This window comes from Vicia villosa, unplaced genomic scaffold (genome assembly GCF_029867415.1).
Source record: "Vicia villosa cultivar HV-30 ecotype Madison, WI unplaced genomic scaffold, Vvil1.0 ctg.000010F_1_1, whole genome shotgun sequence".
Taxonomy (NCBI): Eukaryota; Viridiplantae; Streptophyta; class Magnoliopsida; order Fabales; family Fabaceae; genus Vicia; species Vicia villosa.
The window spans coordinates 2,110,383-2,127,500 of NW_026704940.1; the positions used below are offsets into that span (position 1 = coordinate 2,110,383).

A 17,118-nucleotide genomic window follows, 5' to 3' on the forward strand; every position below is an offset into this window, starting at 1 on the left:
CAAAACTATATAGATTCAGTAGTTTAAATTGGAGAAGAGATCTTGACTTTAATGTAATTTTGTATATTTTTTTAATAATAAAGGATTGAAGAGAAATATTTATAAGTTGAGAGAATAAAATGAGAGAAATTCACAAAATTACAATGTCTTTGCGTTTGAATTATTATGAGAATGTAAATCAACATAATGATACACGTGAACATTGAATTAGAATGATGAATATTGAATTAAACATTACCTGGGAAAATTTGTTCCAACTGCCTAACTAATTGTCAAATGTATCTAACTAATTAGGTCAATTAACTACTAGCAAATAATACAACTAATTATAACCACAAAGAAAAATCTTTTTTTTACCACTTGGCTAAAAATAATTACTCTTACTTCAGTTAAAAAAAAGTTTTATTTCAATTTATAGCAAAGAATTTCGTAAAAAGCTTTTAGTTTTTTCTCGATTATGGTTCAACCAAAAAATAGTGTAATGTCTATGGATTCGAACTCCAACAAAAATAATTGTCTTTTTATAGGTTTAACATTTCAATAATAAAACTAATCAAGGTGCAATATATATATATATATATATATATATATATATATATATATATATATATATATATAATGTTTTATAATTTATATATATATTTTTAATTTACAAATATAATTTTGAAGACGAATCTTAAATATTTTTATCATATCTAGGGATGGTAATGGGTATCCGTGGATACGGATACTAGTCTCCCTCTACCCGTTTTATTTAGAAAATATAATATTTGTATCCGTCCATTCCTGTGTGGATATCCATCAAATGGGTATCCTTGAATTTTGAGATATCCACAGATATTAAACGGATATTCATGATACTATTATTTAAATATTTTTAAAATATATAAATAATTATTATTTTTATCCCTATTAAAGACAAAAAATATTTATAAATTTAACACATAATAATAATAATAATAATAATAATAATAATAATAATAATAATAACAAAAATGAATCATCTCTTATCAAATATATAAATTTAACAAAATAATAATAATTACATATTCAACTAAATAATTCTATTAATATATAATAATAATAATTTTATATTAAACAAATTAATATTTAAGTAATTTTACTAAGTATTAATAGATATGAATATCCGTGGGTACAGATACATCAAATCCGTATCTGTGCACGTAAAAAATGAATAACTAAATATCCGATTATTTTACCCGTGGATATTCATCAAATCCTCAAACCCGTATCCGTAATAGATTTTATCCGCGGATACCCATGAATATGTGTTTTTTTTGCCATCCTAATCATATCCTTGATAATTTAGGTAAATATCAAATGCTAAAATATATTGCATATTCATACATTATAATATATTGTCTATTGCTTCTGATTTATTTGTTTTTGTCATAAAATTAACAATGGTTAGATAGGAAAAATAATTAATCATACATAAATAAAAAGAATATGTAAAGAACACAAACCTTACACCAATACTATTTTTTGTATTAGAATTCATAACAAAGATTGTTTCTACGCTCTTTTAAGTTTCACTTTTTTCATTCTTAATGTTTTTATTATAAATGTTTGTGATTCAAATATATAGTATAGCTTTTGCATTCTCAATGGTTGTTGTGACGGTTTCATGTAGGTTAATGTACATGTTGGTAGTGCCTTGAGCGTTGATCCTCAATAAATGGGTGATAAAAATTTATTTATAGACGACAAATATATAGTGAGACAAAATTGACTTATTTTTCCCGTCGGTTGAGACAAAAAAAAACCAAGATAACATGTTTTTTTAATAAAAAATTAAATAAAAGAGGACTTTCCCCTTGGTGTTTAAATCCACCGAGCTAATAGCTTACTTTTGATGCAAAAAATTAGTGAATGAAAAAAAATGAAAGAAACTTGCATTGTTTTTTTTTTCTCAACTTTTTTCGCTCACCAATTTCTTTGTGTGTTATAATAATCAAACAAATGACTATATTCAAAATAAATTGCAGTAGGATTATGAATAAATTTCTCAATTTTGTCAACCAAAGAAAGCAATATATTATAGAATGTTTTCTTTGGTTGACAATATTGAAAAGTTATTCCAAAATATAACAATGTTTCTTTTTACTCTTAAACATTAGCAAGAGGTGGAAACAACAACAACAACAACAATAAAAACAACAACAATATGTGAGATAGATTACAATAACAAAAAAATGTTTTGTTCAAGGTTGATGTTAAAAGAACAACAACATATAACCAAAGTATTATTCTGTCTTGCAATTCATTTCAAAGAATGATGTTTATGAGAGTATGCAATAAAAAAATGTATATAAATATTAATTAATTTTCTATTATAAAAATAAATTTGTAAAATCATATTAATAGTTAATAAATGAGTGAGACTCATTTCGGTCCCTCACAAAAACTACAAACCCCAAGCTAATCCCTCACAAAAAAGACCTGATTTAATCCCTTAAGACAAATCATATGTCTTTACCACTAGACAAATGAACATTAGTGAAAGACAATTTTCATGATGTGTAGTTATATTAAGCCTAGGACCTTTTAACTTACATTTTTATCTACAAAATTCAATAATAGATTTATATACGATGATTTGACATGTTTAACAAGTAGCTTGTCATTTTAAAAACAAAAATATTGTTAGTTTTAACAAAACTGTATATTCTAAATTATTAAGTTAAGTATTCATCATTAAAAATTTTAAGTGAAAATTTTACTGCATAACTTTCGCATCATATTCTAAAAAAGTTTTTGAGCAATCTAACTTATATTCATTTGAATTGGTCATTGAAAGAGAAGATCATTTTTTGTATAGAGCTTGATACAAATGCAACAACTTCGTACAAATCTATTATTCAAATTCTATTTTGTTCACTAAGTGGAAGTGATCATTGTATTCAAGTGAAAATAGTGTGCTTTTTCGTGTGTGTTGTAAAATCAAAAAGTGGTATACCTTTGTGATTTTGTTAGATAGTTAAGAGAGTTAAGTGGATCGATGATAACGTATATGACACAGTGAAATCTCTCACAGATATGAGGATAATATAGTACCCTTGTTTGGAAATGAGAACCAGGATATATATTGGTATTCTTTATTTTTCTAGATTTATTTTCGGTGCTTTAACATTCCTAACAGTTACAGAAAAATAAGAACAATATTTATAACATTCATAATCGAGAAAAATTCATTAATATTGGTTAATCTAATTAATTCACCCTCCTCTTAGATTAATTACTTTTCATATTTACAATACAGTGACTATTATTTAATTTGAAGAGATTTGGGTTTGTGACCCCACGGTTACATGTTTTACATTTCTTGTTTTAAATTTAGAATTGTTTAATATTACTATAAATCTTGAGAAATATTTGTCACTAATGTACATTGACTTAGTGGTAAATGTGTGGGATGTGGCTTAATGGTAAGCCCGTTTGAAGAAAATATTATGAGAGACTAATATGATCCGGTTAAATTTTGTAAGAGATTAAATCGTGTCTTTTTTTGCGGAGAATTAATTTGAATTTTGCAATTTTTGTGAGGAATCAAAATGAGTATTCACTCTTAAAAAAATTATTATTTAAATTTATTATTTTAACTAATTTTATTAATTTTCATGATTTTTTTTAGGGGAAATAGTATATTTAGAGATGAAGGTAATATAATTTAGGATAGAAGTAGTGTTTCTTATACTTTTCATGTGAAAAGGAAAGACGGACAAATGAGTATAAATGATCCATTTAAACATTGATGACGGTCCACGCCTTTAAATACTGTAGTTAGTTTGGTCCACTCAATGCATTTAATTTTAGTTTGGACTAATAATTTATAGAGAATGTTAACCTTAAGGTTACTCAAAACTCAAAATCAAAGTGCTGACTGCTGAGTATAAAATTGAGCTGGTGAAAAAATTTGTTTAATAATTACGACTTTAGGACATAACCTAGCAACCCAATGCCAAATAGAAGAGGCAAGAGAGTCGTGAGGGTCATCATAGAATCCTAAAAGACCTAAGTTAATTATATATTCTCTCTGTTTTACTATATGCTACTGTATTTTTTTAAAAGAAAAACTCTTAAATTATAAACCATGTAACATTAATAAATTATTAATATTATTTTTCTATTATACTTAAACATTTATTTTACTTTAATTTATATTTTTAATGATAATTATAAAAAATTGTAGAGGTATAAATAAAAACGGTTTGGAGGGCAGGCAAAAGTTACACGTGTAGCCCCGTCCTTCCCATTTTGCCCTTTCATTATTTCGAGTGTCCTCCTTTCAGTTTGAATATCCTTTATTCAGATGTATCGTATTAATCCTTAACATCTTCTCTCATAATGTGCAAATATGTGTGGAATGTGTACGAGGTCAAAGAACGTTGCATAAGGTATTATGGAATTCAACCTCATTTTCTAGATTGCAGGAAATCAATCACTCATGTCTGGAGTGGTTCCTAAATTATAGAAAGACCTGATTTCAAATCCTTGGGACTATAAATAGATTAGTATTATAATACCCGGGAGATAATCAATAACACAGAGAAGTCCACAGATATTGTAGGTTTTCACCTCACATCAGGTAGCTCTCGATACCATAACAATTCTAAAGTCTTTGAATGCTCTTATCCAATAAGAGTTATCAAGTATTTGTACTTTTAGCGAATAAAATTAGCGTCCACCGTGGGACCCCGGTAAAACTGACTTGGGTCACCCTCACAACATTCAACCAAAGTATTGTTTTGCGCTCATCCCACATCATGGTGAACAAGAAGACAACTACTCCGGCCATCGAAGAATCTGACGGCGAGGAAAGTGTCATACCAAAGATGTGTGTCACTATGGATGGCCTTCGTTGCCAGAACCAAACCTCGAAACATAACATTCTTCATATTCAGTAACGTCAATAAGGAAATGACGTAATGACCCGTATGGGCATGTGGCCTCCATCAACACTCAGATGGACATCGTTAGGGCATCTGACTTCATGAAGTGCAAGCTCTTGTCCGACACCAATAGGGACACGGTTTTTAGATGATATGTGGGTCTCCCTATGTTCTCCATTACCAACTATCAATACTTCGTGAAGAAGCCAGTCCACCAATTTGTCGCAAGCAAGCACGGGAAGCTGACTGCCACTAGTCTGTGCAATATACGTCACAACCCATTAGAGTCGTCGAGAAATTACCTTGCCCTATTCAATAAAAGTAATAATCAAGGTAATATATCCAAACAAAGAAGTGTTCGTAGGAGCATTTCATAACGGTCTCATGGCAAGACACTTCAACGAGTCTCTCGTCAAAAGAACAACAGTGTCCTTAGCTGAATTAGTTACATGATCATAATATTATATCAAGAGAGAGGAAAGTAACGCCGAGAATAAATATGGTGATGCAATGGAGCACACTCCAAGCGCAGACAACTCGCAAGGGAACTACTACACATCGCCCTTGAGAGACAAAAAAACGTTCAAGCTAAATGAAAAGTCCACCAAAAGTGTCATCCTTTGAATGCGTGCCATAAACAAATATGGTGAGAGGTTCTACATATGCATAATATCCCCCCATCTGCCACCTCAAAATACGAATGTCATGGGAGCTGATCCTCACAATTGGAGAAAATTCTATTAGGTCAAGGGACATTAAACAGATGATTGTTACTAACTTAAATAGGAGATATAGTGTCTCATCCAAGAAGGTCATCTGAAGAAATATATCAAGGGCATCCTCACTAGAGGACAGGGGGAATTAAATTCGCATATGCGAGATTCATTAGACAGTCCTAGATCCAAGAAATGTAAGATCTAGTTAAATGATGCACGGACTGATCCATTCACCATACCTTCAACATCGTCGTGGGAGGATTCGCTGAGTGCAATATTTCCAGTTCCTCCCATAAGGAGCAAGCTCTCTGGGTCCCGACTGTTGATGGGTCGCACATTAACTCTCTGGAAGGCAAATGCTCTAGAGGAAAAGATCATCTTTTATGAGAAGGAAGTCGCTGAAATTCACCTTCACAACAATAAACCCATGGTTATCAGTGTTCCATGCAACGATTAGGAGTTTAAAAGAGTGTTGATCAACTTGGGGAGCTCCACATATATCCTTTATGGGGATGCATTTGAGAGGCTTCGTCTGAATGTGGAGGATCTAAAGCCATTCGAAGGATCATTTCTGGGTTTCTCAAGCGAATCGGTAAAAGTGAAAGGGCTATATAACATTGAAGACTACCTTTGGAGAAGGGGTAAAAGCCAGGCAGGTCAAGGTAACATATTTGGTCATTGATGCACTCTCATTATATAATATGATCATAAGTCAACTTGCATGTAACTAGTTAGGATTTGCCCTATCCACCTTTTATTTGTGCATGAAGTATTTGCTCCTTGATGGACAGGTAGGTGTTATCTTGGGAAACCAAGAGGTCGTCAAAAAATGCTATATGAAAAGCTTAAAGTTTAAGAGGGCTAGAACAATAAGTATAAGCAATGTGAGTACAAATACAGAGATAAAGCCACTAGATAAAGTTTCTACTGAGGAGATTCCCACCAATTTAAATGACGAGATCGTAGATTCTACAGAAGAGGCGAGATGATTGTTGGGTCAAGGGGTCTCACTTAGTTTATTTTTTTAGGCGAGTTATACTCTCGATCATGTTTATAGGGATAATAACGTTTTCATGGGGGTCCAAAGGTAGGAAAGTCTAATAATGACGAGTCTCAATATAAGAACATGTGTACCAAGTCATTGGGGACTCAGGGTACCCAAAACCATGAGACCCACATTTGATCCTTGCCCTCAGATGATCACCCATCTTCAGATGTAATTGGACAATCCCCTTCACAAGGTGCCATATCACACGATGACAATTTTAACCGTCAAAACACTATATAAAGCCTAACATGCGCCATTTTCAGTGGTCCCGACTGAATTTTCCTGTCTCTAATATTTTTAGGGGAGAACCCCAATACGTTTTTGTTACTTGTCTTGTCGATTTCGTTTCGTTTATCATGGTGATTGAGTCTCTTTCACAATTACAATTCATTCATTTTTAGCATGCATAAACTAAATTATTTGTATTTGAGTATGATCATTATGTTTTTAGTCAAGTTTATTGAGTTAATAGAACAAGAACCATATTTGAAGTTGGTTCAAGTTATATTTTGAAAAACTTGAAAAAAAAAATAGATTTGTTGTGTATGACTCGAGTCACTCACAATCCATGACTCGAATCAAATCAAAGAGAGGATAACATGAAGATTTTGGTGTATGTGACTTGAATAACATTTTACACATGATTCGAATCATGCAACACTATGACCCGAATCACAAGTTGTACATGATTCGAATCAAAGATATGTTGTTAGCAACTGCCTCATTTGATTTGAATCAAACTTTGTACATGACTCGAATCATAAAGTTTTTCACATCTTCCTTTTGGCAATGTCCAACACGAATCGAATAATAGGAAATGAGTCACTTTTCTCTATGTTGATCTTGTTCCACTCTACTTGCTCGTTTTACTCAAATCAACAAAAGCTCTTGACTCAAATCTAACAACCATTTTTCACCAACTGTTGTGCATAATCTCCAACACATATATGGATTCTCCTCCCAATTGGATGAACCGTAGGTGCGGTGATTTGTTCACCATATTTTCAAAAAGAAATTTCATAATCTACATTGTGATTTTGTGAAATCAATAACCTCTCATTTTATAAAATTTAAAATCTCTTGGAAACATAATTTATTTCGTCTTCAACCTCTAGTTTTGATTTCAGATCTTGATCATGGAGATTTGTAGTTGCTGAGAAAGATGTGTCTTGAAACTAACCGTTCTTGAAGGTTTGGTTAAGATTTTCAGGAAGCTTGCAAGATTGTGGTTGTTATGAATGATAGTGACAAATTCTAGAGAATGGAAATAGGTTCTTATCTCCATGTTGACCTTGATAGTGTTGTGTGGAAGCCTACAGACAGGATATGAGTTTTTCTCAATCTTCGGACAACTCATCGCTCGAGAAATCGGTGGGATCAAGGGTGATTGCCACACACAAAGACTTGGTGTAAATTGGTGAAGGTGGGAAGATTCAAGAAGCGATAATCGAGTAAAGATTTTGCAGAAGAGTTTGACATTAAGTTGTATACAAGTCAAGATCCAGATATGAGATTTATTTTCTCAATATTTTTGTGGATTAGTGATTCCATTAACTTGTGTAATATTTGTTAAAACATATTGGAAGATCTACTTTCAATGGCAAACCATTGGAGAGTGGAGTAGGCTCCTGCGAGGAAGATAGAGCTGAACCACTATACATTCTGGTGTATAATAGAGCACCTATTTTTATAGACGAGAGTATGCTTATTGGAAAGAGAACATAGATGTACATTTACTATCAATCGAGAAAAATCGATGGGTAGCAGTTACCAAAGGGCCTTTATCCCGAAAGGCGATGGTGACATTGTTAAAACACCAAAAGATTGCAGAGTCATAAAGTTTTATGTTAAATATTTTTCATATTTTTAATATACTATAGAAAATTTGCTAGTCTAATTATGTATATTTTCATAGTATTATAGAAAATTTGCTAGTCTAATTATGAATATTTTCGTAGTATTATAGAAAATTATTTGATGAAAATATTTATTTTTTAAAATTTTATTTTCACAATTGTTTTTCGTGTCCGATGAATTCAACCAAAACTAACTCGTTGTTTTTAAGTTTGATTCAGTTTGACTGTTATCGCTAAAATGTACAAGTCACTCCAAACCAATCCACATATTTTGATCGGTTTGGATAACGAATTTTAGACCGAACCAAACCGACTTGCAAACACCGCTAATTTCATATATGCTCTCATTCACAACTTCAAATTAATTTTCTACTTCAGTATCACATCAAAAGCTCGCTCCACCATACCATAATGTGTTCCATTCGATCTCTATATATTTTTTATTCTAGTTTAAAACATTTCTCAAGTTCTCAGTTCGGCCGATTCAACTAGTTCGTTCGAACCAGTTTTTAAAATATTAGTTACTCCTTTAAGCAATTTTGAAATATTGGCCACGGCTCACCGTAAATTTAATATGAAACTTCTTCTCTGAATTTGTCCAACTACAATTCTCTAGATGAATTTCGTTGAGCACCATGATTTTCGTCCATCTCATTTTCAATCCATGCACATAGTACAACACTAGCTCTACCATTACTTCTACTATTTAATAAAACAAAGAAGAGAAAACATTGAATATGATTACTCTTCGAATGTGTAGTTGAGGCGAATTGATGGATATCTCGGTAGAAGAAAACGACATCACCTTATTGTACCATAACGTACTGTCCTAAAAACTACATGTCTGAATACTAGTTCCATGTTAATGTCAGGGTATGCCACAGGGCCTTGTACGAGTGTGGCTCCACTCATTCAATACATCTTCTGAATTCTTAGTTGGTGATTCCATCAAAAGAGCCACACATGTGTCATATTCTAAGTTTCTTATTTTTTTTCATGAGCCAAAGGGTATGAGGCCGAGCCATTATTGATTGAAGAAGTTTAACGACACAACTTTATTTACTGCAAATGACCTAAATTACCTCCTTTCTGACACTTTCCTTCTTTGCAATTAGAATAATGCTATACTTACACCCCCAACTTACACTAATACTTACACCAAACACTGTTCACCGTATTTATACGGTGAACAGTGTTTTTTAAAATAAAATAATAATATTTATAAAAAATATTTTTTATTTTTAAAATTATGGACGACACTGTTCATGTAAGGACGTGCATTAACCAACTTCATTACTGCATTAACCAAGTTTTTACACTGCATTAACCAAGTTTGGTGACTGCTAAAAATCAATTTTAATACCTGGATGTTGCATTAACCAACTTCATTACTGCATTAACCAAGTTTTTACATTGCATTAACCAAATTTGAGTAATGCTATTCTTACACCCATGAACAGTACTTTCCAGTAGTCATTAAATTTGGTTAATGCAGTGTAAAAATTTGGTTAATGTAGTAATGAAGTTGGTTAATGCAACATCCAAGTATTAAAAATAATTTTTAGCAGTCATCAAACTTGGTTAATGCAGTGTAAAAACTTGGTTAATGCAGTAATGAAGTTGGTTAATGCACGTCCTTATATGAACAGTGTCGTCCGTAATTTTAAAAATAAAAAATATTTTTTATAAATATTATTATTTTATTTTAAAAAATACTGTTCACCGTATAAATACGGTGAATAGTGCTTGGTGTAAGTATTGGTGTAAAATTGAGGTGTAAGTATAGCATTGCTCTTGCAATTAATATATGTTCATGCATGGCATATATAGCAATGGTCCCACTTCCACCTCTTCAAGGGGAATGACCTAAGTTAGATGTTAAATGAGTTGTGTAAATTCTCGATGCTTTAATTAAATAGAAGGTCCCAGCTATAAAAAAAGCCATTCATGGCGGTTGAGTTTAGAGGAAGAAATGAAACTCACCATCACCAAGGTTGAGTTTAGCTGAAGATTAGACTGTCAAAAGAGAGAATCAACTTTGTTTAAATTCAGGCTAAAATAGTTATTCACATTTAATTGAAGTTTTAAAAAGTAAAAAATAATATGCTATTGCAAAAACGACCGTGATAAAACGGTATCAAAAGAAATTGATATTTATACGGTTATTTATCGTTTTTATGATGAAAAATAAATTGAACAAATTACATTCACCTCTTCCGAGATATGTTAAAATGACACAGACATCTTCTCTAGTTTGAAAATAGGTGCTAACTTCCCCTAATCTTATGTACACCAACAATAGCATTTAGTAACATGAAAAAAAAAACATAGATAAATATAACATATATTCTATCCGTTTTGAGGTATTTTTCTTTTTATTTTATTTTTTATTTGTACACTAAATGATTTATTCCTTCAGTTTTCGTAATACCTGTGAATTAAATAATCTCAGTTAATGTATTTTATGTTTTTATTTTCTTATAAGTGAAACTTTTCTTTTTAATTTATTTTTTATATGTAAATTAAATGATCTATCACTTTGATTTTTGTAACAACTAGTGGATAAAATAATCAGATTTTACTATGAAACCACTCGTTAAATATATTTTACCTTAATCTTAACTTATATGTAGCCGTCCAAACTCTTATGCATTATTCTTTGGGATGGATTGTAAGATAAAAAATCTTCAATGTTTTGTGTTCTTCTATCTTAAACAAAATATTTTTTCTACCCTTGCAATCTATCTCACATAATAGTGTTGATGTTGTTGTTATATTTTTGGAATAACCTTCCTATGTTATCAATCAAAGAAAACAACATTGCTTTCCTCGGTTGACAATATTGAAAAATTTATTCCTAAACATGCTATAAATTGCAAGCACAAAAATAATGGTGAATGGTAAAAAAAAATGAAAACATGACATGTTACTTTCAATTTTTTGTCATTCACCATTTTTTGCTTGAAACGTATTACCTCGGTTTTTTACTAAAACCAGGGGGTTTCCTTATTTTATTTTATTTTATTTTTTTAATTAAAAAAGAAAATACATTTTCCCTCGATTTTAAAACAGGACTGAGTGGTTTTGTTATACAACTACAACAACACATTTATGCTCTACATTCATAAAGGAACAACGCCTAAGATATTGTCAATACATCAATCCACAAGAAACTATCTACATCCACCACTATATATCTTGTTCTCTTTCTTGTGAAAGTATTTACTTAAGATAATGAAATCTACATTCTTAAAGTAACTTGGAATTGTTCTCTGGTTGGAACTTAAAGAAACTTGGATTGCAAGTGCAGAAAAAACATTTTTCTATGGTTGGAACAGAAAACTTATCAGAAATTGGATGCATTCAATCCATTGAACTTCAAACAAAGGATATGCAACAAAATCTGGATAACAACAAAGATTTATTGTTCTTCAAGGATAACATCGACAATGATGAAACCATAATTTGTTGTAAACAATGTATTTAAATATTCTATGTAAACAATGTAATTAAAAAAAAAACTTATTCATCTCAGTTTTCAACTGAAATCGAGGGGTATGTGGAAATTAAGAAAACCTTTTTACCTCAATTTTTGCCATAACCGAGGAGATATTTAAGCGTGTTTATTGAGGAAATTCACCGTCCTTAAACAAATCTTTGTCGTCCATTTAACGAGTATCAACGCTCAAGACACTACCATTAGTGATCCGCGTGAAACATAAAAAACATCCTTTATAAAAGTCATATAATCGAATATCAAAATTTGATAATGAAACATGAAGCGCTTGAAACGTAAAGACGCTTGGAAAAGTTCTCTATGTTGGATTGCAATGGCAGGAAATTATTTGGATTTAACGTTTGTGTTCTTAAATATTTATTAGAGCAAAAAATCATATAACTTGAATATTTATATTTTATTTATCTAATTTTTTTGTTTTATATCAGAAAAAAATTAATTCAAGTAAAAGCCATTGAGAATATACTCGCATTCAGCATTTGATTCCCAAGATTCAATGATTCGAAGATCCAACATCTAATCTTCACTGACAAATTAATTTTGACTTTAATATTCTGTGTAAATAATGTAATATTATGTATAAACAATGTAGTTTGTAAACAAATTAATTTATTAATACTCTTTGTAAACAATGTAATTAGTATTTTATTTTTTAAAAAATTATCTTTTCCCTTAATTTTGCTCATAAATCGAGAGGTATGTGACGCTAATTTTAAAATAATAAAAAAAATATTAAGGATCGAACTCATGTGCATATAACTTTATTCTTTGATTTTTTTAATAACCGAGAGATAAAGTAACAGTTTTTTATGACGTCCGTCGTTACTTCGCTTTTGTAGTTGAGATTAAATGCATTTCACATCCGAAATTAAATATATTTTTTTAGTAGTGCTAAGGAAATAAGTTTTAAAAGTAAATTAAGCATTTTCAGTTTTCACTAATAATTTGTTTGGTTTGGTCTATGCCTTCATATTTTTTTCATATTAAAAATATTTTTGGAGGTTAGATGTTTCATTGAAGTGCCAACATAATTAAAATAGAGAATTTCTCAATCTACCCTTTGAATCTCTTAGTTATTTGGTGAAATTCCATTTATATCCTCTACTTACGTAGATGTATCTCCGAAAGTAACTTTTTTTTATAAAAAAATGATTTTTTCCGTAGGTGCATCGACGAAAGCGTTAAAACATAGTGGAACTTGAAAAGATCCCAAATTAATTGGGAAAATCTCAAATTAATTAAGTTCATGAAATCTTCTGTAGCTACATCTACGGAAGGTTTTGAAATAGAGTGTTCTGTAGATATACCTACGGAATATTTTGTTATATTCTAAATCAATTACATTTCACTCCAAAACTCGATTTTTATATCAAAAATGTGTGAGATATTAGATCGAACTCTAGTATGGTCGAAAGATAACTGGTGTCGAAATGTGCATGTTGTAGTCGAAGATGGATCTAGCATGCAGGTGTCGAAGATGCTAGGGTTGTTAGCATGTTAAATTAGATTTTAGTGTTTAAACTCTAATTTGTTAAGTTAGCTTGTGTAATGGGCATTGTGGAAAAAGCCCATTAGTTAGAATGTTACGTTTTATTATAAATAGCATACTAGTCTCTCATTATTGCGCACTGCAAATCCTAATTTATGGTGAGAGATGTTATTTGTTATTCTTGTAAACTTGTAATCTTGTTTTCTAAGAGAAAGTAAAAGAATAGCAGTTATAATCAATTCTTATGTTCTTCTTTTTTCTTATTCTTTATTATTTTCTTGTTTTATACTTCGTTATTAGAACTGAATTCAAAATAAAATGGAACATCAAATTATAGTAAATCAAAGTTGTGTGCAATTGAGTTTTTCCAATTACTTTGATTTACTATAATTTGATGTTCCATTTTTGTTTAAAAAATTGAAGTTTAGGAGTGAAATATAGTTGATTTGAAAATATAACATAATGTTTTGTAGGTACATAAACGGAATACTCTATTTTCAAAATCTTCCGTAGATGTAGCTACGGAAGATTTCATGAAATTAATTAATTTGAGATTTTTCCAAATTTCACTATGTTTTAACGCTTACGTAGATGCACCTACGCAAAAAACTAAATTTAAAAAAAAAATCCTTCCGAAATACATCTACGAAAAACAGAGAAACAATTTTAACAACTCGCATGGTGGGTGAGAGATCCAAAAGAAAGGATAAGATATTTTTCCTAAAATATTAATAATATATATATCTTGTTTCACTCACCCCTAATTTTGTCTATAAAAAGACTTACTGAAAATTTTGACATGTCACTATAATTTTTTTCTCCAATATTTTTACTAAAGATTAGAAAATTCAAAACTATGAATATTATACCGGATCTTTTATTTTTCTTTTAAAACTTCTGATAATTTGATATGTGGTATTTGTTTTTTTGTTTTTTTAAACATTTTTAAACTATTAGATTCAAGGATTTGTTTTATCATTTATGTGTTTTAGAGGATATATGTATAATTGGGACATATGAAGTCCAATATTCTTTCATTTTCGTTTCATCACTAAAAGTACAATATTTCATATTTTCTTCAATCAAAATAATGAAGTAAAACTGATTTCTGAAGATTAAAGGATGGTAGATATTGATATATCTTTTAAGAAAAATATTAAATAAATATCATGGTTAAACTTTTAATAATCTATCATAATTAAATAACCATAAGATAAAACTGAAATATGTTTATATATAATAATATAGAGCTTCTATTATTCTGATATATAAGGGCTGGGAACAGATAATCTCAGTAGCCAAAAAATAGCTATGTATATATATCCTATGCTATAGTGACAACAATTTAGCCTTATTGTGCGGGGAATCTCTGACTCAGGAACATAATAAAATCCATGAAGACATCAGCCAGATGAGAAATAGTCGAGGTTTTGTTCCTTTCTGTCAACGTTACATGTATATATATGCTACTAGTTAGCTAGTTGTTAGTTGTCGTCTCATTAGACAGAGTCACGAGAGATTCCCAAAACGAAGTTTCATCCCGTGTCTGTAACAAGACATACAAAAACAAAAATCCATCGCTTATAAGTTATATTAATGAATAAGGATCATCAAATTTAAAAATGAAAGGTTTATATTAATTGTTATTTTTACAAAATCATGTGTCATTAGGGAGAAAGATAAATTATTAATCAAATTTTAAAAATATTTTTAAACTCAAAAATTAAATATAAATTCAATAATTGTTATTAAATTCTCACATTCTCATATAACTTACTCATTCTCATTTTATATATATATATATATATATAATATATCATATGAGAATACATTTCTTATGTGAGAATAAAAGGAATAAATCTCAGCCATTCAACTAAAATAGATTAATGACTATTGTTGAGATCAGAATTTAATTAATCAATTCTATTTCCAAGACAGAAGTTGAAACACACATCCAACTGTTACGCTTTACGTGTAGTTCCCACTATTCAACTTTCTCTCATTTTCTTTCTCTGTGTTGATTCTTTCACTGTACGTGTAAGGTATACTACATTTTCCTTTCAGTGTATGTGTAAGGTACAACATTCATAGAATATCTTTGGATCATTCGCACTGTTCGTCTAAGAGGTACTACATTTTCTATCTGTTAGATTCTTCTATTTTTACATACTAGTATATTTTATTCATTCATAAGTTAATACTATATTTTAATTGAACTACTCATTACTAGTATATTTTATTCATTCATAGGAAATGAATACTATATTTTAATTAAACTACTCATTCACCTAATACTAAAAGACAACTCTTATGAAGAATATATTTTAATTCACCATGAATATTGATTTATGAGAACACATGAATACTATATCTACTTTTCTTTTATGGTATTCTCTCCTGAACATTGTTTACATCCATGATCAAACACATAATTTAATATTAATTGCAAGCAAAAAATGTTCGCAAATGAATTAGAAATTCACAATACTAGTCAATTTATATATACTAGTAATTACATACGACATTCAGTCACTTTACACTATATTCATGAAGACTGTTTTATTTTTTTAATTGCTAGGTTATTTACAATAGTTTTTTTGTTGTTTTTATTAGGAATATTTTTATGGAGATGAATGATAGTGATGTTGATTTAGCCTCACCGTTAAAAGACGTCAATGATCAAGAACACACATTGGAGGAATGGATTCCTGTATGTGCTGATGAACTCAAACCTGTGATTGGCAAGGTATTTGATACTTTAGTAGAAGGGGGAGTATTTTATAAAAATTATGCACATGCAGTTGGTTTTAGTGTACGTAGTTCGACTGAAACAAAAGATAAAATTGGTGTCAAGTGGAAATATTTTCTTTGCTCAAAAGAAGGTTTTAAAGTAGAAAAAAAGAAAGTGATTCCTGAGTTGCTTATGGCTGAAAATAGTTTGGCTAAAAGCAGAAAAAGAAAACTGACACGAGAGGGATGTAAAGCAAAAATTATTTTCAAGAGAACTATTGAGGGTAAATATGAAGTCTCAAAATTTCATGAAGGTCATTCACATGGACTAGTCACGCCTAGAAAGAAACAATTCTTAAGATCAGCAAGGAGTGTGAATAGTGTTCATAAAAGTTTATTGTTTTCCTGCAATAGAGCTAATGTGGGGACTTCAAAAGTTTATCAAATAATGAAGGAGCAGGTTGGGAGTTATGAAAATATAGGATGTACACAAAGGGATTTTCAGAATTATTCAAGAAATTTAAAAGAATTGATCAAAGACTCTGATGCAGATATGTTTATTGATAATTTTAGAAGAAAACGTGAGATGAACCACTCATTTTTCTATGATTATGAGGCTGATAATGAAGGGAAGCTAAAATACGTGTTTTGGGCTGATGGAATTTGTCGAAAAAATTACTCTTTGTTTGGAGATGTAATTTCATTCGACACAACATATAGTACAAACAAGTATTCCATGATTTTCGCTCCATTTACTGGCGTAAATCATCATCGTCAAAGTATAACCTTTGGGGCTGCATTGTTAGCTGATGAAAAATATGAATCATTTGTGTGGTTGTTTGAGGCATT

The 17,118-nt window shown here is 30.2% G+C and overlaps 1 protein-coding gene across 1 annotated transcript in view; it reads left to right on the top strand.

Annotated features, from left to right (window-relative positions):
- The first annotated feature begins 16,162 nt into the window (after positions 1–16,162).
- The window catches only part of LOC131621660 (protein FAR1-RELATED SEQUENCE 5-like), a 2,259-nt gene continuing 1,303 nt past the window's right edge, over positions 16,163–17,118 (top strand). The window contains exon 1 of the mRNA XM_058892687.1: positions 16,163–17,118. This exon is cut by the window's right edge and continues 1,303 nt beyond it. Within this exon, the coding sequence (XP_058748670.1) occupies positions 16,163–17,118 (956 nt within the window).